Source organism: Varroa jacobsoni, unplaced genomic scaffold, assembly GCF_002532875.2.
Source record: "Varroa jacobsoni isolate VJ856 unplaced genomic scaffold, vjacob_1.0 scaffold_543, whole genome shotgun sequence".
Classification (NCBI taxonomy): domain Eukaryota; kingdom Metazoa; phylum Arthropoda; class Arachnida; order Mesostigmata; family Varroidae; genus Varroa; species Varroa jacobsoni.
The window spans coordinates 1-24,183 of NW_019213445.1; the positions used below are offsets into that span (position 1 = coordinate 1).

Consider the following 24,183-nt stretch of genomic DNA (forward strand, 5'->3'; position numbering starts at 1 on the left):
CGGCTAATAAATAATGTAGCAATTTTCGAGTGAACGAAATATTGTAAACATATCGTAGTTTTCCTCTTGTTCGCCGTCCTGTTTATCGTCATCGATTACCCCCCCCCCCTACCCCCCAAGTGCTCACTGGAAACGCTTGTGCTGCTCATTGCAAATTATGATAACCCTTTAATGGACTGATATAACGCACTCGTCCGTAACCACTTTATGCTCTAGCTAATACGACTACTTTGCACCGTACGTTGAGGCATTTGTTACTTTGTAAACAAACAGTAGAAACACAAAGAAGACATTACGATGCCCCTTATTATCGTATTGCCTTACTATTCACTTTACCGTATCGATGTCAATACAGTATTAGTTATGCAGTATTTTAACACTCGCCATACTATAACGCGTTTCAGTGTTAGAAAGGCTTCTTCTATTTAACCGCGACGTTTCTCTGACTTGCACACGTGGGCAAAAGGTATAGAAAAAAATTTCACAACTGGGGAGCCTCGGACTGGTAAGATGTCAACCTGTCTTTCTTTAAACATAATGCAAGATACAATAGGCTGATCGAAATAAAACTCTATACTTTATGAAATATGTACAGTTGAATGAATAGATCAGACCATTGTTGCATAGATGATAGGCTTCAGTCGGTGGGCAACGCCACTCGATGTTACTGCTCCTTTAGCGGCAGTCAGACGCCCGACGTAATTAGTTGACATTTTCAACAATGAATTAGATGCGAAATCTTTGCACGTGCATGAAAACAGACACAGATATTGTCTGCTGAATAAAAGACAAATGCCACGAAACGCCCAGCTGGCGAAGGCAACGACGAACCTCGCTAAATTCTGCCCTACTGAACGGCAATGGTCTAAGTCACTGATGAACCGTCCTCTCTTCTTCAACTCGGTACTAGATTGGTAAACGTTTATTCGCAGGGCAAATTGTTTGATCGCAGAGAGAAACAGAAACACAGAAGAAAGAGATTGTCAGCTCTGCATCGTACCAAGGGTTAGTGTTTGTTGAATTTATGCGTGCAATATACTCCCTTGCTGTGCTACCCCGGAAATGCTAAACTGCCCGGTTTTTGCCACCTCCGTTTTGTCCTTCACAGAATATGCCCATCCTTACCCTCCTTTGTGTCGTGTATGTGGCAAAATAAAAAATGTATTTTTTTTTTTTAATTGTGGCAACGTTGACGATAACATAGGTGGCCTTCATCACACACCTTGCCACAAATATGAAACGGAGATTGGCCGGTAAAATCCTTGCTACTAAGTAATGAATTCGGTAAAGCGGAGCGCTTGGCTCTTGACCGGGTAAACTACCACCGATAAGGATGGATCTATCCTGGATAGACAATGGCCACATTAAATTCACACTCTAACAACTAATCTTTTCTGAATATATCCATTAGCTGTACGATCCCGGGGGCCATTAACGGACCTGTTAGCCGTGTCGTTACTGGCAGAGCCTGCATTAGAATATATATTTACGTAGATAACTGTTGAAACCCTAATGTGTCGCTAGTATTTCATCAGTTTGACATCTCTAACTTCAGCTGCTTGAATATGGATGGATACCGTTCGTTGTTACGATACGTCGACCCTACCGTGCTGTTGAAACTACTAATTATTGTAGTATATATAATCATACTCATTATAGATTACCTCAGACCGTCGAGTTTGGTGAAAGCCTCTAACGCTGATGCGTTCGTTCTCCTCACGTTGGCCTGGACCGTTACTACTATTCGCGCACCTAAACGTACATATATTCGAGCGTGACGCCGTGCTGTCACTGCTCTCAATTTCCTTTTGTACCTACGACTTTATAACGCCTTCACTTGTGTATCTCTCGTGTTTATGAATCTACACGAGTACAAATTTCATTCTTAATTTAGTTGCTGGGGGCTCGTCGCCGACGCTGGCCTCGTGTGCGAGAGAGGAGTCCACTCACTAACTACAGCCATCATATGGTGGTTTGGCGGGGGGGCGGCAAAGAAACGGCAAAGCGACGGTCCCAGCTGTGGTGCAGGTGTCGCACAAGGACGATGACGACGACGGATAAATTGTAATTCATCTCACGCACGTCGAACTCGACGCGGAGTGTTTAGACAGGGAAATTGTACTTTCTATAGAAACAGGCCTAGCTCTTAGCCTAAAGCTTAGCGTATTTGCCGCTTATTATGCTACAGTGGAGCCAGGCACGGACAAAGATGCCATTAGCCCGATACTGCGGTGAGGGGGCCACCTTGGATCGAAGCTACTAATATTGACCAAAGCAATGAACAACAACGACAACAGGGAACGGGTGACACCGGCTCCGTGTTTATTTGTTATTAGTTAACACGTTGACATGCCGTTTTATTCACAACATTGTAGTTTGATACAATCTATCCTGTAGTAAATACTGCATTACGTAGACCACTGGCTAACTTGAGAAAATTAAAACTACTGGATTGTTGTTGCTACGACAGTGCGTAATGAGTCTGTCAAACGAATGGTTTAACAATGTAAGCCTTACGTGCTTCCGTTTTTCCTTTACGTACGCCTTTATCCGTCACATCCCACTGAATACATATTTATATACATACAACTACTCGGTAAGTGAATACCGCAGTGGCCCTTTTTCACGATTAAGGACAACGCATGTGGCGTCAATTCGCCAATAAAGGATAGCAAAATAGGCCTCCATATGTTACACAATTCAAAAATCTTTTCTTCCTTTTCCTCGCCGAACTATCACCATAGGTTTTAAAGAGAACTTGATTGTGGTGCCTAGAATATGAACAAACTGATGATCAAAAAAGAGGGGCACTCTCGATTGTCTCAGGTTGATTAGGCTTTATGGGTAGCCTGCTCGATTGTATAGACGTTTCATCTTTTATAATAACACGGATAAGTTGCTTATGGCGCACGAAACGCTGAAAATGTATCGACTACATTTGATATAACTCAGCAATGCGTCGCGCGACATTTCGAGACTGAGTTTGTGAATAGCGTGTTTTTAACCAATTCGAAAACGAATTTTTCCATATACGACGTGTCGTTTATCAAAGTATCTAATTGTAGCGCATTGTAGTGAATAACCGGAAAAAAACTAACAACGATCCACCTTCGTAAAAAACAATGTTTATCCCATGCAGCCATCGAGTCTGCTTGAAATCCACCGTTGTTTACTTACAAACATGCCAGCTGCACGTGGAAAACGCCCATCAGAGACCATTCACTAGCTGCACTTGTATTTCCAGGCCCGCTTTTTCCTGTCCTTTCATTATTATATCCCCAGCCGAACAGTTTGTTCCAATGGCAAGTAGCTACAATCGGAATGCCTTTAGCCGCACGATTATCAAAGTACGTTCGTACCACTCTGTTTCGTCGTCGCCGCCTTCCGTGCGCCCACGCACTTCTAGCAGCCTTTACTTCGCGTGGAATGCCCGTTAATCCTCCTTAATACTTTTCGTTTACAGCTTGACGTACCTGTACGTCTTCTACCAGCGGGTTTTTACTTTTGGGATCTCTAAGCGCCCTCTTACTGTCACAATCTTAAGTCAGAATTACTCGGGTTTCTCCGCGTGCATGGCTCTCCTGCCCGCCGTCAGACCAAAATATCAGCTTACAAAAACGCGGGGCATATGATGAGGCATCGTATAGGCGCTGCCCACACTGTTTCACAAGCGGAAACAAAGACTCCAGGAAGAATCATCAATGCCTCTACCGAACTGGTCCGTGTGTCCTCTCTTCGAACGTGTCAACGTTTAGGCAACGAATGTCTAGGCAGATCATACTCCTGTTTTATTTAACTTTTGTCTATACTTTACTGAGATAAGGGGACAGTGTTTTATGTGTGTATGTACGTACTCGTATTTTTGGGTAAAGTGAGAGTGCTCAATACAGATTATGGTGCCAAACAGTCCATGCAAGAACATATTTCCCAGGTATCTGAGTATAGCGTTATATTGTACCGAATTTCTCGCCAGCTCGCAATCAATTTCTATAATATGACCGTCCAGTCTGCGAAGATGTCCTGACGTAGGAGGTAGAATATCTGGCGTCATACTTTTGTATTCTTCCCTTCTAATCGGTGCTTCCGACGATTGAGATTTTAAGGCAAAACACTGCGTTGGATATTCCCAACTCGAAAAAAAATTAGGCTTAATCCTATTTGAAAAAGATAGAATTGAAATGCAAACCTTAGTGTTGCAACGGAGCGTTAGTGATGGCGGCTGAAGCCGTGCATTGGTTGTCAAGTCCTGCTGGGTTCCCTTTGATACAACACCCAACGCACTTTACCCCAAAGCAAATCTTTCTACCTGTCAGCACTCGTTACCCTGCTGTCCAACTTGCTCCGCTTTCTGACAGTTTGTCGAGAACAAGACATCCGAATCGGCCGCTTAAACAGAACTGGTCATAGTTGTAACGCCCATATTATAAACGGAATGAATATACCGCGTGACGTCATCACGTGAATAACGTCACGCGATGACGCCATTCGTCGTCGTCATCATCGTTCATTATAGAAAACTAAACAAACTGTTCGTACATGCGAGCCAGTTGTTCACGTTTCTACAATCGCTTTCCTCTTCTCGAAGCAGCCCTCTCTCATAGATCGACATCAGATCGAATAGTTATAATGGGCCTATTACGGGGTATGTTCTACGAGGGAACAAGGCCCGAGACTCGAAGGGAGTCTACACTTTTTACGGGTTATGCTTGAGTTCGCGCTTGAATGGGAAGAGTCCCAATTTAATAATTCTAAGCTTTCCGACGTTATTGGAAAAGTGAAAACAAGTGTAAGTAGCACAAGAAATAGTCATAACTGATATGGTTGCACCAAAAATAGGTTCAGGAGTCAGACGAAAGCGGCATGTTGAAGCCAGAACGTTATATAATGTTGAATGTTATATAATGTTAAAGACAACACGTGAAACATCAATTTTGAGAACATAACCGGTATTGTAGGTAATAGAATGTAAGGTGTATCATAAGCTGAAACTATGTTTACATATGCATACTATATGTAACCCACTTACCACACGACGAATAATTAAGTAAGTTATGCGCATACGCATATAGGTATAAAAACATGAGAATCCCATATAGTCGACGATTTTGCTGACCCCGAGTATTTTTGGGTCATTTGGAAGAAGACATCTTGTCCAAAATTACCAAATAACTTGAGATGACTGATTATACAGAGATACGAGATACTGCGTTCGCACAGAAAGAGCACCGATAATCACAAGTTGACATGTCACCTGTTGTTGACATATTGTAAATTTCAAAGCACGGAACCGGAAAGCAGACGGAAGCGCGTTGACTTACTGGCCTAGTTATCTAAGATAAACTCAAGTCTTTCTGTTTGACAGATTAAAAAGTCCTTTTATAGGGCACTAAGGTATATGATTAGTTTGTGCGCGTAGGATCCAAGCTTGGCATGTTGATCCAGAGTTGACGTCACTCGTGACGTCCCCAGTAAAGCATGCACCTTGACTAGGTATGGTTGCTACTTCAGCGTTGCTTGGCGTACAATAAAAAGACGACCCGCTCAATATATGCATGTTACAAGTAAGCCTTAGAAAATATAGGAACCTCATTCTGGCTTCTTTCAATAGATATAGAATCGTCGAGCTAATCTGGTCTAGCAAGACAGGTGTCTAATCTAAAGTCCTAATTACCGATGCAGATGTCAGCGGCAAATGATGGGCGGGATGATCACCTGAAGAGCGGCTGCTGAACGAGTGTGAATATCTGCACCAGCAGGACAGATACGGCCGCTGCAAAATCCAAGCACTCGCCCAATTAGTATTTTCGAGCTGAGGTACACCGTTAGGTCTTTCACATTTAACTCGATACCGAATGAATCGGTTTTTCCCGTTTCGAACGAACAGGACGGATGCAAGCAACAAGCACTTCGAAGCGTACATATCAATCGAAATCGCACAAGAAGAATATTCCTTGTCCTACTTTAGGCCCATGGTTGCTTTTACTAATAACAATAGCAGAAATGTTTTCCAAAAAGCGACTCATGTCGTTCCCGTTAAAGACCCTAGAGAATTCTAAGCTGCGATGTACATACTGCGGCATGAGATGACATTGACACCGTTGAATACGGTAGCTGACACCTGTTATGATATGTAGCTATAATTCCATTTGCTTTGATATTGCCCACATCGGCCCGATCTTTGATGGGTCTGTTGGAGAAATACCAGACATGTTTAGCAAGCCCCACTTCGCCTAGATTTCTAGTGAGGGTAGTTCCTTAACGTTATGTCAGGGAAATAACTCTGTCTTTGCAAACAGAATGGCTAAGTGGCAAACAATGAAAAATTGTTGTCGTTATAATATAATTTTGCGAGGACCTTAATAGACTAAATATATTAGTTAGACTAGACATGATATACATCTTACTGAGTTGTATAATTTTCACATAATTAATAGATAACAAAAATACATGTATATTGATATTATGATTATTATATGTACGACGATACAAAGCTTTGCCGCTAATCGATGCTTCCCAAACGTCCAACACTGCACTCATTGAATACGCTAGTCTACTAATCTGTCTTATTTCCACAAGGTCATTGCCAACGATCATACACTGACAAATGAGCCAGCTTCCAAGGCTGATTTGGTAGTTATCTATTTAGAAGAACACCTATGCGGAATGCTTTATCAATAGTAGATAGTTACTGAGCCTAGGAGAACTTAACGCAACGGCTTTTACCCATCCGTCTTTCCCGGATACTCTCCTCTATGTTATCAGATATTACCCCATTTTATTGTTAAACATACGGACAGACTGTTCGCGTATCATTATGATGATATTTGACATTTAGGCGCAACTATATATTAAACGATTACGATCACTGATACCCCATGAACGCGCACGGTTTATGATAGTATGTGGCCAGTCCGTTTAACGTCAGTCCACCTATGGTGATCAGTGGATTAAATTCAATTGCCAGCTATCATTAACGTTTGAAGCCTGTCCCGTGTATGGGAATTTGTAAATGCGTACGGGTCATGGCGCCATACGCAGTTGTAGGTCTATCAGTCATGCGACATGCGGAAGGCGTACAAATTGTATGTTGTATATAAATGGGTACCGTACGTAGTGTCTAGACTTACCATATGGTTGATTCCGTCAGCTTCGTGACAGAATTCATTTTTACGTTTGTTGGTAATCAGCTTTATTTATTTAGGAACGCATAGTTATGATCGCTTGCTAACAGCACACAGACCCAATTCTAAGACGTTGTATGGTCGTGCGATCGCACGAATTTCGTCGAAGCTGTCTGATACCATACAATTGGCCAGCAAATAAAGCCAGTGGATAAGTATTTCTATGATAGCCTTATACATATGACCATACATGTAGCTATTCGCGTAAATATACGTATACCTTGGTCAAAAATAAAGCAGCGAATTTAGCTCGATGGGGGCAACGAAGTGCGCGGCATTGACTTTTAGTTCGAAATCACACTTACCGAGGGCTGTCAACATCCCAGTTATATAAAATTATTTTCGACGAGAAAAGCCAATCTGGTTATGTATGAATATTTAATTGTTTTCTGTTGGTACTGAAATTTATCTATTATATCTTGAGAAAATGGCTTTTAATTTTCTTAAAGTCTATATCATTTACTCAGTAAGATAGATTCCATGTCGATTTGCCAGAACGCAGTGGTGAAGGTCCTAAGTTCGTTGGATTAGGCTCGTGGATCCCTCTTCGTACTTCTTTTGACACCCGCAGGCCAAACAAGTAGGCAGGTAGGTGAGACACGGATCATCTCATTTGAACGGTAATATACGTATGGAGCCCCTTACCCCTTATTTGAGAACACCTTTGCACATCACAACCTTAGCCTAGGAAAACTCCCTGTTTCATCACAAAAGGGCGATCACGTACATGAACATCAGCTACACACCCAGCTTATTAGGCCATTTGCGGTTTTCACCTGTTTAAGGTGCGATCGACCGCTTCGCACTAACCTCTACTACCTTTTTACATACTTTTTTGCCATTTGTAGTTTTGCTTTCGACCTCGATGACGTCTCAGCTGAGTTTAAGGGCTAGGCGCCAAGTCGGCAGAGCTTATTCTATATCGAAAAAACAGCGTAGCATATATACCTAGATACAATAGAATAGAAGCAGAGGTTAGGGAAAGGAACCTAAAGGGGGTAGAGACTCGGAGCATCCCAACCCCGGCAGGAAGACGCTACTGGCGTTTGGTAGCTGGAGCCTACAACAGGCAGCAAGGTTTTATGTGAAATGAAAACTTAGGCGGAAAAGTGGGCCGACTGACACTGATTAACCCAGCAATATCCAGTCATCACGATCATGATAGCGTCGTGATAATGGCATCGCGATGATCACTTACTACAGAGCTGCTGAACTCTGAGGCACTTACATGCAGTGGCCCTACCGTTTTGATGGCTTCTTCTACAGTTGCTGTTATTGTCGCCTACACGCAGCCCGTAGTTTTTTCTTGCTAAAATGAAAATGTAAATGGATAACATAAGAAGACGGGTAATGCACTTCCTCTGTGATTATTCCGTCGTCTGATCCGTTGCGTCGGTTTCACGTGGATATTTATGAGATGTAAAAGAGAGAATAGTCTGGGACGTAAGCAGATTACATAAACCGGGCGTGCAATTGTAAAATCCCTTGCAATATAACATTAACCAGTGTCGGGAAATAGCAGGAAAAAATACATAATTTTCACTACAAGATAGCGTCCAAGGAATTTCACATAAAAAATAAATATGTCACTGTAGTACAATTTGTACGCGCATAATATTCGAAAATAGCATATTTTTAATATTATCATGTGTTATTGTATATTAGTATTATGGAAACGTGGCATATAAAAAGAAGGAATGACAAAAACGTGTAGCTAAGGAACGTACCGCTAGTGGAAGTATCCGTTGATCCAGCGTAGCTAAATCGTTCAATGTATATATCTATAATTTGTCTGATGTGTTTAACCGATCGGTCGGCGATTCGGACAAATCGTAGAGAAACCAATCATTGATTGCCTTACGCTACAGACGACCGTGCGAAGACGTCACGATGCAGCGGTATGTAGCCTATATCTAATGACAGAAAGATTACGCTGAAGTCTGTTGTATGAATATCCGTGACCGTGAGATGTACGCGTATATATTAGAATACGCCGCTACAGTAACAAAAGTGTTGCTCTTGTACATTTTTTGTTTCTCGTTACTCTTGTAGAAATGTGTCATTCATGCCCCACTCTCTCCCATTCTACGTTATTATATACACGTTACTGCTGGTGATTCTGTCCGTTTAACAGTGAGCTCTTTTGCGAGCCAGACACGCGTGTTTTGCTTCAGCCAATGACCGACTCGATCCGTATACGCCTATTCGACGATATCGGCCACTGAGCGACTTATTCTAGAACGCCTCGGAAATAAAGTTAACATGTTGGCCACCTATTGACAGATCCATTATCGTTTCAAAAGCTACGCTGTACGTATAAGACCTACTTACCTTAGCAGGCCAGCAGGTAATTGGGGGTGTGTCCTTTGTCATCGCTGCCAACACAAGGTCGAAGTTAGCTCAAACTCAAAAGAGTATATGTCCATGCACTGCCTTTTCCAGGAAAACAACACTTGCTTCTGGCACAGAATACACCTATAATCTTGATGCAGATGCCTACACACGACGGAGCCTTCCAAAGCTACCTGCATAGGATAGGCAACATCCCTTCAAGCAGCTATGTAACACATGCTGAGAAGATCGAAAACACTGCCCTTGATACACTGGTGGCACGTGTGGCGTTTGTTCACGTCAGGGAGCATTTCGGAGATGCAGACCCGCTACGTTCCTCTAATAACGGAACGAAAGACTACCTCTTACCTCACTCGATTGCGGTTGGGGTGAGGGCGACATCCTGGCTAGGGAGGTCTTGAAGGAAAAAATCGCCTAATCAAGATGCGTCTAAGAAGCATGGGGACATCAACTAGGTTTAAGAATCAGGTTCAAAGAATGCACGGATATATACACCGCAGTGCAAAGAACTCGATTGTCTGGTGAAATGGAGCTGCTGACAAGGGTGATACCAGCTTGATGATTTGGTGGCGCTAACTACTTCCTCCTATCAACCTGCACTAGCGTTATATAAAGACCGAGGTTCATTCGAAGAAGGCCCTGGGAAGGATTTGGATGCTCCCAGCAGAAACGAGTCCGACTGTTGGAGCTGAGTTCTAGATTCGCCTCACAGATAAACCCACGCTCTAGTGGCATTGATCATGCGTAAATCGTAATACTTAAACCCTCTTAACAAAACTTCTGTCGCTCGACAAACACAGCGCACCGCCAACGGACTGAGCGGGTGCCCTCCTCTGACGCGTGCCCTCCAATGCTTCCATTACGTACTGTACTACACAGAATACGGCTGGTAATGACCACTGCCAATATGTACAGGTGTACAATTCCCTCAGCAAAGCAGGGACCCTAACCCTTTAACTACAATGTAACTACGAAAGAAAAAGATGAACCAGTATGGTTTGTAAGCGTGCTCATGCGATGTACGACAATTCACTTTGATTGCGCATATTACTGATCACTCATCTAATGATATCCAAATCAGTTCTCGATTGCAACACCCTATACGTGGCGCTATATAAACTCGTTACGCGTGCAGCTCTACTTAATCCTGCTTGCGCTATTTGTGGCCGCAGGTATTCCACCGTCAGCCACTGATATATTGACAATGCCAATGACAGCTACATACTCTGTACGGGACACTGCTTTGCTGTGCCATACTGTTATGCGCATGAAAGGCTGGCCGGTGGTCTATCCAGCATAGCGCATGCACAAAATTCCCGTCCCGTATTTACCTGCCCTTTTCAACAGTCTTGTCTCGTTGTAAGCAGAATTTCTGCCATTCGCATCACCCTTCTTGAAGCAAGCTTATCACCCTCTCCCCTCCTGAGAGGTACTGACGTCATTAGGCGAGCAGCAGACGACGTGTGGGGTAAAATGAAGGGGATGGCCGATGCGTGTTGCCTGCTTGATTCGCTTTATTCTTCGCCTTGGCGAGCCCCGACAATTCGCAGACGAATTAGCGAGAGGTGTAGCTAACCCCAAGCCTTTTGGTAGAAGCCCTATTGGGGTGCCAAGAGACGGCGAGACGAGCACGTAGACTCCCAAGGTGCGCACAGTGTGCCTTTTCTCTTTGGCTAGCAAGCTCACTTTCCCTAACAACACCCCAAAGGCTACTTTCCTCTTTGGCAGCCGCGCAGTCGGGCGCAAGTGGAAGCGGGTGGCCCTGAGTCCAACCGCTTTTCAACAATGACGCGCGCGATCGAAAGGCCGAAGGTGCACAAGACAGATGAAAGCAGTGGCCGAAGCGGCTTGTTGTCTCTTCTGGCCTGTCTACCTTCCTCGACCGGTCTGCTGGTTGCCTGTTAAAATAGTGGGTGCGCCTAAACGCTAAGGTACGGTAAGCAATGAATAGTTTTAGACCAAGTGCGTTATTACGATTTGGAATTGAGACAGAGGGAACGGCAGCAGAGATTAGATTGTATCGAATATATCAATTACGAGCGGCTGCTAGTAAAATACGTAAGGAGAAAGGGGAAGAGAGGATAGATGGGTGCTGCAAACAATAAACAAGACAGAAGTGGCACGACCACATGCGTCTACCGATTAACGTGTGTCAATTAAATCTATGGTATAAAGTAACTAAGAGTATTCTGTACACCTTCTGGTGGATAATCAGAATCAGAAATCAGTGCTAAATAGCGGCGCACGTCTTGATCCAAGATGAAGTATCCCCTGTAAATGTTGTTTGCTTCTAGGCTTTGTAGGGAAAAGGGCGAAAAGTCTTTTATCTAAATTGTATTAGACGGCACAGTACGCGCTTCCAGGTGAAATACTGGTCGGCAAGGAGTACAACGTGAAGTTACAAATATACAATTAAACAAACTGACGTGTCAAGATTGAACTTACCACATAAAATTACGATTACAGAATTTATTGGTAACCCATACATACAGGTACATCTTTATTAAAAACAGAGTATCAAATACAGAGAAACTCGTATTCTGGATCGCGTGTATACATCATAGGAATGATACGCAGCTATTCATTGTCAGCAACAGCAAAACATATGCTAAACTGGTTAACATCCAGCTATAGAAGCCATAAATATTCACATATAATATACACAGTATATGTGGATAGGCGTGCACATATACCGCTTCTGCGTATCTCGTTGAGGCTGCTACTGCTGCCGTTCGTATAGCATGCGACGCCGACGTGTACTGACTTCGTCTGGAGCAGACGCGCGTCCAATGATGACTACAAGCAATCACTGCTGATTGTCGATAGGACGAAGCACGCGCGTCGGGTGTCGCCTGTCGCCTATCTAACTCAATCCTGCCCAAATTAAGATCGATTCCAAATGATGGCATTGGTTGACCATTAATGCACTTTCAACAAACACGCGCTGAAGCCGGAATGCTTCCGATGCTGGTTTTATCGCCGTCGCCGGCACTGCTCCAATCGAATACAACGACCTTCAACCAGCTGTTCAGCCAGCCGCGCAAAATGATTCGTGAAATTCTGCGATCGTAGAGTGCAGGGTGTTCGTGATTATGACACTGTTGTTGTTTCATAAGCTGAAACTAATCCCTTTACGGCGGACGACAGGAGCTTGTGCTGCTACTGCTAATACACTTGTCTGCAATACGTACGTAAAAGCGCTGTAAACTTTTGCGTATATTTCTCCAACACGTACGTGTATTGAGTTTGAATCCGCTGATCACTGCTATGTGCGTTTGTTATTTTTATGTTTTGGGGGCGTTAGGGACTCAACGGGTGCAAATGCGCCATGCTTCTAATTGATGAGTAATATATATATATATTGTACGATGCAAAAAACACGTTACAGTTTATGCAGTAAAAACGTCTCACGTAGTCGGATAGAACAGGCTACAGTTCCCACCTTGCATTGTGCGGCATGCCCATTTTTCTATTGCTCTCAGTATCTTATTGTATCGTTAATTAGTACAGCCGGAGAGTTTTTTTCATTGAATAACTTCTAATTGGCACAATAGCATGACACGGAGTAATCGCTACGGATCGGCTGCTTTTGCCCACGAGAAACGTCGATATAGAAAAGCATGACTCAACTGGGCCTTGTAGTTCCTGTATCACTGACGGCGCAGTGCTCAGATATTGTGTTAGTGCAGTGGCCGTGTGCTTGCCTAACCGAACAGCATACGAGGTGCATAGGTTGGGAACTGGGTGTGAATACCCTATCGCTTCGGGGTGAACGCTGAAGGAAACTTGAAACAGTTAGGGATTAAGGTGCACTATAACAGTTAGTTCGCCTGTTACAGTTAAACAAAATGATTACCATATCGCTCGACAGTTCCATAAAACTAACGATCATTATATTTATCTAAGTCTAGATAAAACGTACTCGGTACTCTACCGTGGACAGGGTGCATGACTGACTACTTCAACCAATCCCTAATCCAACAAACGTCCAGCTGTGTCGTTCCCGTTTGAATTGTCACGGAAAACGATAATTATCGGGTCAAATCCTTGACTAGCATGAACTGTTCTAATTGGTGTAGCAAATAATTCGTCACGTGCAGATTACAAATTCATGTTGTATACGATTGTACGTCACGTTTGAACTAAATCCAAAGTCAATAGTATCTCATTCTTAGCTCCCGAAACTATAGTAATGTAATCATTGTGAAATAAACCGCCGGATGGCATGAACTCAAGACTACTATGGGTGGGAATAGTATTAACAGTTAGCTTGAACGACATCTTCACGATGATAGCTGACATAACAATCGACTGTTGATATGGTGGCAGTTACGTGTAATCAGTTACTGTACAGTACTGAAAACGGAAATCGGGAGTCTACATGTTTATCGTAAACAGGCCAGATCACAGTTAGGCCGATATGAATTGCGTTCCCAGGACCACTAACTGTACGGTACTTTCGAAGGTCCTATTTCTAGGTACGCTTGTGTGTCTGTGTAAGTTCGTCCCACCTGCAAATTCGAGAAAAAGTGCTTAATATGAGGAAGTACAACTTTATACGCGTATGCTTACGCAGCTATGGTGCAATGGACTATTTATTCTACCGAATAAGTATGATTTGCCAACTCTTTCGTGCGCCTGACGTAGCATCCTAGTTCGATACCCGAAGTCATCTACCTTCCTTCACCATCATCCTGTCCTGCAAGTTACGTGCCATTCTCAAATATTCTAACCCTTGCTGGCGCTAACTAGAACATGCTGAAGAAGTACTGAGTTCGAAATACTAAAAGCGAAACACATTCACGTGAAGGCTTAAGCATACTATTTGACCCGAAGATAATCAGGGCTTACGGGATTGTTATGTTCTTCGTATGTTCGTTTCATTGATATCACTACATAGGGAAAGCATACGGTTGTACAGTCGATGCACAGTCTTGTGGAGCTTTAGAGCCGCGAAAGTTGTACACTATAGCGTAATCAGAGACTAGTAATAAAACTGCTTTTCAATTCATTCTCTTGAGGTGAGGGCGAGTTTGACTTCAACAGATATTGACAAAAAAGAATACTGGATTTCAACAGATATTGACAAAAAAAAATACCGACTATGTACCAACGCGTGAATCAGTTTCGACCTTCACGTCGATGGAATCGCCAGAGAAAAGGCAGCAGATCACTTTTGGAGCTGTAAATATTCGCATTGTAGAATTCTCAGGAATACCCACTTCTGCACGTTTACTTGGGCTGAAAGCACATTGTAGCCAGTACTGATATGTCTAGTAAAGGTATGACATTCTTAAATCTTGTAGTTAGGTAATGAAAAACGCGTTTATTTGGGTCTAGTAGAGGTATGACATTCTTAAGTCTTGTAGTTAGGTAATGAAAAAATATATGTTATACCGTGCTGTGTTACTACGAATCCTTCTGACAGTCGCGGCAATACTTGTAAGCTGCCTGCTAATTCGTATCGAACTTCATCGCTGATGACGCACAGCTGAATGAGGCCGTTTAACCATATGTTTCGTCAAAAAATTAAATTTTCCAAGACAAGGGTATAATTTACGAGGCAATACCTGCACGGTTCATTGTACAGGCTAGAAACGAGTCCACATAAATTTTTTTTCTAGATAATGACAAGCCTAACCAGTGCACGAGTTACGAAGAGTGACTAAAAGCATTATCGAGCAGATTCTACTGTGCTAATAATGTTAAATTGCTTAAATTGTTACTTGCAAAATCAAGAACGCACGCTATTAAAGGCGCGGAATCTGCATCGAGGGCGAGCATTTGATATATATATATATATATATATATTTGCTATTTGAGTATAAAAATCATACGCTGATAAGACGTCAGTCGCTATGAACTACTCCTTCACAGTAACTTGAAATTACAGCTAGACTTCCTGCAACTTCACCGGAGATCAATAGTTAGCAAAGTCGCCTGCTTAGGCTTACTTGGCAAAACGTTTTGATACCTTGCAGACCTCAGACACTCCCGGGTGTTTGAGCAGGCACAATGTTCCACTTATTTTTTGCAAAAAGAAAGGTCACCGGAAGAGACCTCTCAATTTGGTTAAAAGTAATCGCCGTTCTCTCTTCCGGTGACCTTTGCGTCGGCGTTTAATCAGACAATTTCTTTACCACACTTCAGTTGGTTTAGGTACCCTTTACCCTTCAGTCAGACAATTTCTGTACCACACTTCAGTTGGTTTAGGTACCCTTTCACCTTCAGATGAAGTGTTGTCTGGTGCCGGCGGTGGCCTCGTAGAGCTTGAAGAATCTTTTATGACGGATTTATATCTTCCGCTCGCTGGGGTTCGTTTATCTCTAGGGGCACTGTCTGAAGAGGATTTGCTTTCCGTGACCACGGTTGGACGAAATCTCGATAGACTTTTCACATTTATGCCACCTTTCATCGAAGTAACATTATCTCCACTTGTTCTCCCATCGTCTGGCTTGTTCCCTCCAGCTTTTCTATCCTTAGCTTCACTAGGTGATTTCTTGGCAGCAACCTTTGAGGTTGACATTTCAGAACTCCCTTTTGTGTTTGGCATCTTTGGAGCAAAAGTTCTCGTTTCATCGGGCAGTTTAGAATCTATTGCAGAACCGCTAAATTTCGCATACTTTGTTGTAACATTCGGTTGTTCAACAGCCACTTTAAGCTTCCTTTCGAAGAAGTCACAAGGTTCATTTTTAATCTGGCGCTCGTTTGAAACAACAGGGTTCTCTACGACCACTACTTGCGGTACACCAGAGACCTTTGACCAGAACTTCATTTGGCCTTCACCTGGAACCACAGGTTGCTCAATTTCGTCGAATGCACTGGACATTTGTGGCGGGTATCGAAGTTCAGGCGTCTTGTAATATTCAGCAATGGGCGTGCTCTCTTCGTACTGGCTAATCTTCTCCGCGGATACAGGATTCGTTATCGTACCTGTCACGTCTGCTTGAGCGTTTAATCCTACACCCACTGAAGAATCAAGTACGATTTGCTGTGCTTCACTTCGATATAATGGCACCGGGTCAGACGACAACATCTGATCTGGCCCTGTCACTTCCAGATTACAAGGCTCTGCAGGTTCAGAACAATAACGGCCTAGCTGCGCGACTTCATTTGGCTGCTGTACCTCGCTCCCGCGATACACCTGCGAAGTGTATAGTTTCGAATGCAAATTTTGTACGGGGGGGATCGCATTCATCGGTAGGATCGTGTAGGAGGGCCCGGTCCAGGCCGGGCCGCAGGTGTAAGGCGCACTTCTTTGATAGCCCATTATTGCAGGCTGTATTGTGTTGGACATCGGCATTGGGGCTACTCCCGTTTGAATTGAAATGGCTGGAAAATTTTCTGAACACAAAATCTGTGCCTGTTGTCGTGGCTGAGCTTTATCATAGGTTAGTTGAGGCGTGAGACCCCCTGAGGCATTAATTAGCTGCACTTGAAATCGCTGATCCCCTGTAGTAAAAGCCATCAGAGGAACCTGTGTCGTACCGGTAGGAGCACGTTGTGCAATTGAGATGAACGCATTTTGCATGCAGGGAGTAATCACTACCGAGTTTGTGAAGGCCTGCGGATTGGGCCATGATGGTGCCATGTTTGATATAGTCCGTTCTGAGCCCTATGTTATTGATAAGGGTTTTTTATCCATGAAGTCCACGATATTGACAACCCAAAAATTGATCGTGGCTAAAACTCGAGAAATGTTCCCCCTTTTATGTCCTAGAAGGCTTCGTTTTTTTCTTAGTAGAGCTCGGTAGTCATTAAGACTGCTGGAAAGCTAGTTAAGTACAGCTTTGAGAGACCTTTAGTACAGAATTCTGGGAATGAGTTATCGAAATGATCGTGTAATTGTTATTGTAGCTCAAGACCGAAGTCTGGCAAACTAGTGCTGTCCTAATGCCCTAAACCTTATCATTGATCTACGTAATTAGAAAGAAGTATCAATGACGAATCACACTTGTACACTTGACGATGCACTTGTAACTGAGCAGAAATGAGTTCAGTTAGTAGATCTCTAATGGTACCCACGGTAGCCTCATTCGAAGGTAGGAATCGTTGGAGTCGATAGAGATATTAATCAATACGATAAATTTATCATACAATGGATACAAGAAAATATTTCGATTGACTTTAGGCAGGCGTGCATTGTGGAGCTAGCTTAAAGATAATGTATTAGCCACAACAGCTAATGTATTGCACATAATTATGACCAGTACTTAAAATTTTCTTTTGGATATCTACCTAGTATCGCAGTTCTTAGCCTTCTCTAGTTTCAGGAACAAGTCGGAGCCAGGTTTTCGATATGCAATCAATGTAAAATGCTTAGCGTAGGAAATTAATAAACTTCGTCGCCTATAACTTACATGGTGAGAAACACCGCAAAACGAATCTTCAAACGATTTCTCTTTTATTTATTGTTGTCACTATTGTTTCCTGAATAAAAATTATAAGACACATGTGAAGGGAACATTACGAATATTAGAAAAAAACATAAGATTCTTTTAAACCCAACATTAATTCTTTAAAACAAATAATCTAGATAAACAGTCTCTCTTATTCTGCAGCACGGAGATGACTTGGGTCAGACGGCCAAGTGGGTTCGAGAATAATGATGAACACCTTTTTATAAGAAAACTTAATTAGTGCACCAATGAAATTTAACACAAGTTGCTGCATATAACCGGACAATATTTGCATTGTTCTTGCAAGTGTATAAACCTCGCAAGCAGTTTATTTCATTCTAAAAAGATGTGGACTAACATAAGGAGTTTATGATTCAGAAAGCATTTTCTAATATGCGCAATGTTATACCAGTCGTATATATAAACGTAAGACGTAAGACGCGTGCAGCAATTAAGAACAAAACTATCTTCTCTACAGGCCCTGTAAACATGTATCGAAAATACAGCTTATATTTTGTTCCCGACCCATTACTGCTAACCATTACTCTTTATAATTATAGAAATCGTAGTGATTGCCATCACAGGACCTAACATTCTTGATCTGTTGCTTAAATACGACTAACCGCTTTTAAAAGGAGCTCTCCATGGATTCCGCATCCATGGAGAGCTCCTGTTAGTAGTGGATCCACATCCACTACAATGTGCAATAGAAAGGTCGTCGATTTGCAGTCGTACCTTAATGATAATAACGATCCAGCGTTCGCTCATGGATGACTGCTAGGTTCTACGAAAAGGAGAACCTTGAATCCGCCTGCAATCCTCTTTGTTATATGATATTTGACAGCCTCGGCAGGCTGCTCCGAGAGGTGCCGAATAGGCTAAAAGAACGTTAGAAACCAACGAAACGGTACGGGTCAAGAAAGAATTAAGAATCTGGCTGTGTGCTAACTGCGCAGGCGTTACTCGTCTGAAGCCTAGTTGTCGCCGATCTGGGTAACCCCCTGCCAGATTCAATGCACGTGTGCTCCCATTTTTATCTAGTCGATATTACAACACAATTTAAAACGTAATCTCAATATTCGAAACACATCTCAGCTTTCCTCGTTTTTATTGGATTTTCTTGATCGGCCCTAAGCTTTTTTCAGGTATTTTTTAGGGCGGTAAAGTCACCGGAGGATTAGATTTAGCGAATACGGAGTTGAAACAAGACAGATATGTAGGTTTTGCGCAACGACAGGTGAACGAATAGAACACCGTAATGAAATATCACGACCTCTCCACAGTTCAGACTTATCTTTACAAGTAAACAGTATTACGCAGTGTTGGTAAAGCTTCTTGGTCTTTTAGCTCTTTAGTAACAGAGGAACCACTCGGCGTTAATTCCTAGTGCACAATTCACTACAATGGCCTGTAAGAACTATGACAAAAGCTTACTTTTTGAAATTGGCCTTACGATTTCCTTTGGACTGGATTTTTTTCTAAAATAAGCTGGAATGATTGTGAGGTTTGCTTTATGTCTCGCCACCTGTAATGATGCGTAAAAGCAAATCCAGCTTTTCTTTGATCATACAAAAGCTTTTTTCGGTTCTGTAGTTGCTCAAACTGAAGGTTCTTCGCCGCAGTTCTTGCCGGAAATGACTCAAAGCGTCTACTAGGTTAGGTAAACGTTCAAAAGATCTGAAACTTAGTCTGTAGATCGCAGAAAGCAAGCGAGTATTGTTTCACAAGCTCGATCACGGGTCGGTCTTTAGTCTATAAAAGGCCTACTTTATGTTGTTTTTTGCCTCCGGCAAGCTAAACAGATTTCAAAAATCAAAAAATCTATTTCCCACGTAACAATGACATACGTTTGTAGAATAAAATAGTCAAACAAGCTGAAACTTTGCGTCAAAACTGAAAGTAGAGATTAAAAAAATCGTAGTATGTTAGTTTTTTGTGGAGTATCTATGACGAAAAAAGCGACAGCGCGTCGATTCATAATAGCCTCTGTTTGGTAGTGTCGCACAGAGAATACACTGGTCAATTTTTTGTCTGAGCTGTAATAATCTATCTTCTTAGAGGTTTCGGATCAATTTTAGTATCTCTGAAAGCAAGAGACTAAGTACTACCTAAGAAATAGCTGTCACCGTTTATTTTAAAATGCAAGTGCGACCCACAAGGTTAATGGAATACTCATACTATAAAAGTCGACTCATTTGGTCTATAAACATGTTTTATACTTACTCACGTACTAGATTTATTTGCAAAATGAGATCGCAATAGAAGTTATCCCACTTCTACGGTTCTCCTATGAATTCTCACCTAGTACCATAAGCCAGTGATGGCTATCAATACACTGCAGCCCTTGAATATGGTGACTTTTGACTGAAAACCGTTTTGCATAACGTCTACAAGAGTTAAAGGAACGATTGATTAAAAGTATAGCTTTCCTTTGATGTGAATGATAGCCGGCACATAGGAAGTGTTGATGTATTCACCCATGTTACTAAATACATATGAAAACTAATTTCTAGTTTCTTTAAATCTTTGATCAGCGAAAATGTATATGAAGTTATAATAACAAGCTTAATGTATTTACGTAAACGTACTTTTTTTCTATGCTTAGTATTGGTATCGTTTGATTCATTAGATCAAACATACACGTTGTTTTGATGCCACCTATCAAATACTTCTCCTTATGATCAGCGTAAACTGTTTCATAAATAACACCAGCAAACATCAATATGAGCCTTGAGATACCTTGAAAATCACGATGCAGGAATATTAGAGTATTTGTACAAGCTCCAAAGAGCGAACATACTAATCCAATGATTAACTGAATGTTGCAGGATATTTCAATCATCGTCTTTATTTACGAGTGTGTCTAGTGTATGTACAAAAAAGTCTAACAATTTACTAAAATAACAACTGTACAGTTTCAAGGCCGTACCAATTCGCACGGGTACAACCAGATTAGAACTGGAAACCTCCTGGTTTCTACTCTTGGCGTCACCGCCTAATGCCTGCCGCGGGTATTGTAATATAATTAATATGGACGCTATATTATCATATGAAACAAGTACCCTATCTTTTATAGTTTGTGATTTATATTGTTTGATTCTATTTATAAAAATATAGTAGCTAACAAAACGAAATATAGAAATATAAAAAATAAAGTCTATAATTAATTAAAGAATTAGCACACCCCATACAAATGTGCATGTCATATGGCTATCGGCCATCTCGGCCATATCGGATTAAATTTTCGTGTCAATGCATTTCGACGTGAACCTACAGCCATCAAGCGACGTGAACCATCAAGCCTCTACGTATACGCTATCGACAACCTTACGATATCGAGTACCATTTAAATGAGCACTTTTGGTATAGATAACATTTCCTATATAATCCGTGTTGGTTTAACGCGCATTTATAAACCGGACTTAGAGCTCTATTTTTTTAAGATACAAACAAACTGTGTAATAAAAATAAGTACAGTCTACAGAAAGCGAGAGAAGAAGTTTTTAAACCGACACACTTTTACTGGAGGTATTATACACAAAATGGCGTGATTATTTCGTCAACACGTAGATTCAACTAGAATGAGCGTACACACTACAGTTTTAGCACCACATAGCTCTGATTCCCTACTTTAAGTATGCGGATTGGTGATTATCGAAACGTTATGTTTTGACCGATATATTACAGAAACGTTTACACTTTGGAAAATTTAAATACCTAATAACATTACTGTTAAAATCAGATTTCAAAATCCATTACATTAAAGTTGGTTAATTCCAAGCGATTTAAACGTTTTTCTCGACCGACCCTGTGAGCTTAGAGTGCCTCACAGCTTCTAACTTTAGGGTCTCTGGCCATTATTAGCATGGAAGCTGTAATATCAAACAATCAAATGATAGATCGCTCTGTATCAGAAAATACGTGCCCTTACACCCAAAAGGCGATCGGTCTACAGAAAACTTATAGTATTCTCTATATTCTACACACTTTTAGCTAACTATATTTTCGTGACCATCAGACACTTCGATTATTTTTGTTTGGAAAAGTGCGGCTCCAGAGACAATGAGCCCGTTTTACCTTTAGCCATCAATCGAACTTCGGCTTTGATTTCTTCACAGTAATCGCGTGTCAAACCAATTTTTTTAAGGATTTCCTCTGCCTTTTCAGATTCCCATTGGCCAATTTCGTAAGCCAAAGATCGTCGGTGGTGATTGACTGACCACTGTGGTGGCAAATACGCCGGTTTCATGGTTTCTAGAAAATGTTTGCGCCACAAAGCTTCGAGCTCAAGTATTCCGCCCTCGTTGGCGGCAAAATGTTCCACAACAGTTAGTCCGTGGCATCTGAAATTCTCATTGAATCGTCTCGGATCTTGCATTGCAATAGCCTTCAGCAACTCCGGCGAAAGTTCGTCGACATTCAGAGCTCGTTGAATTATTTTCTTAAGCTCGTTGAGTCGCGGTAAGGGAATCTGCGATGCAGTAGGCTTCAGTAGGGCCTTAGCAGCTCGGATTAATTGGGCAGTTTTTACATTGACGACGTACTTGTGCTCGGATAGCGGCGCATCACATTTTTGTGCCAGCTGTTCACGAAGTCGAGAGTTCAGCGCGTTGCTTCTCTGATGACAGTCAACGCACATCAGCAGGACATCGTGTGAATTGTATTCAGTCATCACGCTCGGAAAGAAGCTCCGGTATTCAGTTGGCACAATATTCTTGCGGACAAGCTCATCCCTTGAGCCGCAGACGACGCACTGATTGTCCTTTGAAATTGTGTAGTACTTTTTGTCCAGGATGGGACGTCCCTTTGGTTCAAAAAAGAGGCGAACCGTCAGTGGTTCTTCGCAGACTAATGTGGCGGCACCCCTATTAAGATACCAAAGGGCTTTTTTTCGTTTGATCCCGGCGAGCACTTCACCATCGGGAGCCAGCAGCACACAATTATCGTAGTAAGGCGAAACGCGAACAGCTTGACGGCTTTTGCGCTTGATCTTGACTTCGTATTTGTTGTCATTTTCAGCTCTAACTGTGTCCGTAATATTGACAAAATTTTTGAAAGCAATGTCAAATAAATAGCCGAAATGTTTCATAAGTATAGCATCCAACCGCGACTGTCGAAAAAGTACCAAGAAACAATTTTCTTTTAAAAGCGCAACTTTTTTCGCAACTAGAAATGAGGCTAAGGCGTCGTTAGCTGCGTATAAAACTTCTTTTTCCGTCAAAATATCTGCCTCCCAGTTAGAGCGACGAAGTAATATCGATTTGTCCAGTGCAATGCCAACCAAGTCCATTGACAATTTTTGCAATGACAGCCCACGCTTTGCTAAGTATCTCGCCCTTGAAGTATTAAGCACCATATGTCGGAGATCAAGACAGGAACTGCACGTTACCCCATAATCGAGAACGAGTTTCTTAGCATCCTCGCATACATCGACACCCACTTTAGCCACTTCGGGGTTTTTCAACACCTTTTCGAGCTCAACAGGTATCGAGTTCAATTTGGACAACTGAATTACAAAACACAGGCTCTCGTTGGGCGCTAATTGGATAAGTGCCACCTTGTGACGCATATGACTAACTGCATCAGACACCCATTCACAGTCAGCGCCCAACACACCACTTTTATGGGTTTCGTCTAAAAACAGCTTTTTATGCCTATCCCAGTCACTTGTTGATTTGATGAATATAATTCGAGCCTTAGATAGATCAGCTGTACAATAAGTCCGTGCACGGTAAAGAAGTACACCAGCGGTTCCCAGCACAACGCCAGAGCCTAGTAACAAACATTTCTTTATAGTTGTATTGCCGGTTGACCAGTCTGGGATTAAAGTGGGTTTCAAATACGAATCCATGGAACTTATCATCACAGAGAAGCACGTGCTCGCATTCTCGACACTGCGATTTGGCGTCATAGGTTCGAACAACATCAACAGCAACTGCCGTTGTCTTTCCTAAATCTCGCCGGCAACGTGTCATGTCTGCCAAGTCACCTATAATAACACGCGACTCACCGAATTCCGCAACAACGTAAGGAAAAGATGGAGTTCACATGCGCAATAAATAAGTGTATTACTTAGATAGAGCAAACTAAAGATGTTTTGGTGGTTGTTTAATCAATGCTCATATTCTATTATCGTGTTCGTAGCAAGAAACGCAAACCTACAACTCTAGTGGATCCTCAGCAGACACTTTCGAACGTTGGCGGCTGGACTGTGTGTTCGATACAGCGGACCGGGTGGGCCATCACTGGGT

The 24,183-nt window shown here is 42.2% G+C and overlaps 1 protein-coding gene across 2 annotated transcripts; it reads right to left on the reverse strand.

Annotated features, from left to right (window-relative positions):
• Positions 1-11,984: 11,984 nt before the first annotated feature.
• On the reverse strand, positions 11,985-24,166 carry LOC111261288 (exonuclease 3'-5' domain-containing protein 2-like). Of its 2 annotated transcripts, none has more exons than XM_086968633.1 (2): positions 22,010-24,086; positions 11,985-12,711 (listed from the first exon to the last, which is right to left on the reverse strand). In XM_086968633.1, exons 1-2 carry the CDS (start codon positions 23,856-23,858, stop codon positions 12,665-12,667), a joined length of 1,896 nt encoding a protein of 631 aa, XP_086824759.1. In that variant the 5' UTR covers positions 23,859-24,086; the 3' UTR covers positions 11,985-12,664. The 2 variants fall into 2 exon arrangements, with proteins under 2 accessions (XP_086824759.1, XP_022690380.1); XM_022834645.2 differs by lacking the exon at positions 11,985-12,711 and adding an exon at positions 24,095-24,166 and having other exon boundaries at positions 20,755-23,921.
• Positions 24,167-24,183: the final 17 nt, after the last annotated feature.

Coding starts and splice junctions, on each gene's coding strand:
- LOC111261288 (XM_022834645.2), bottom strand. CDS start 23,858: ATGTTGTTCGAACCTATGACGCCAAATCGCAGTGTCGAGAATGCGAGC.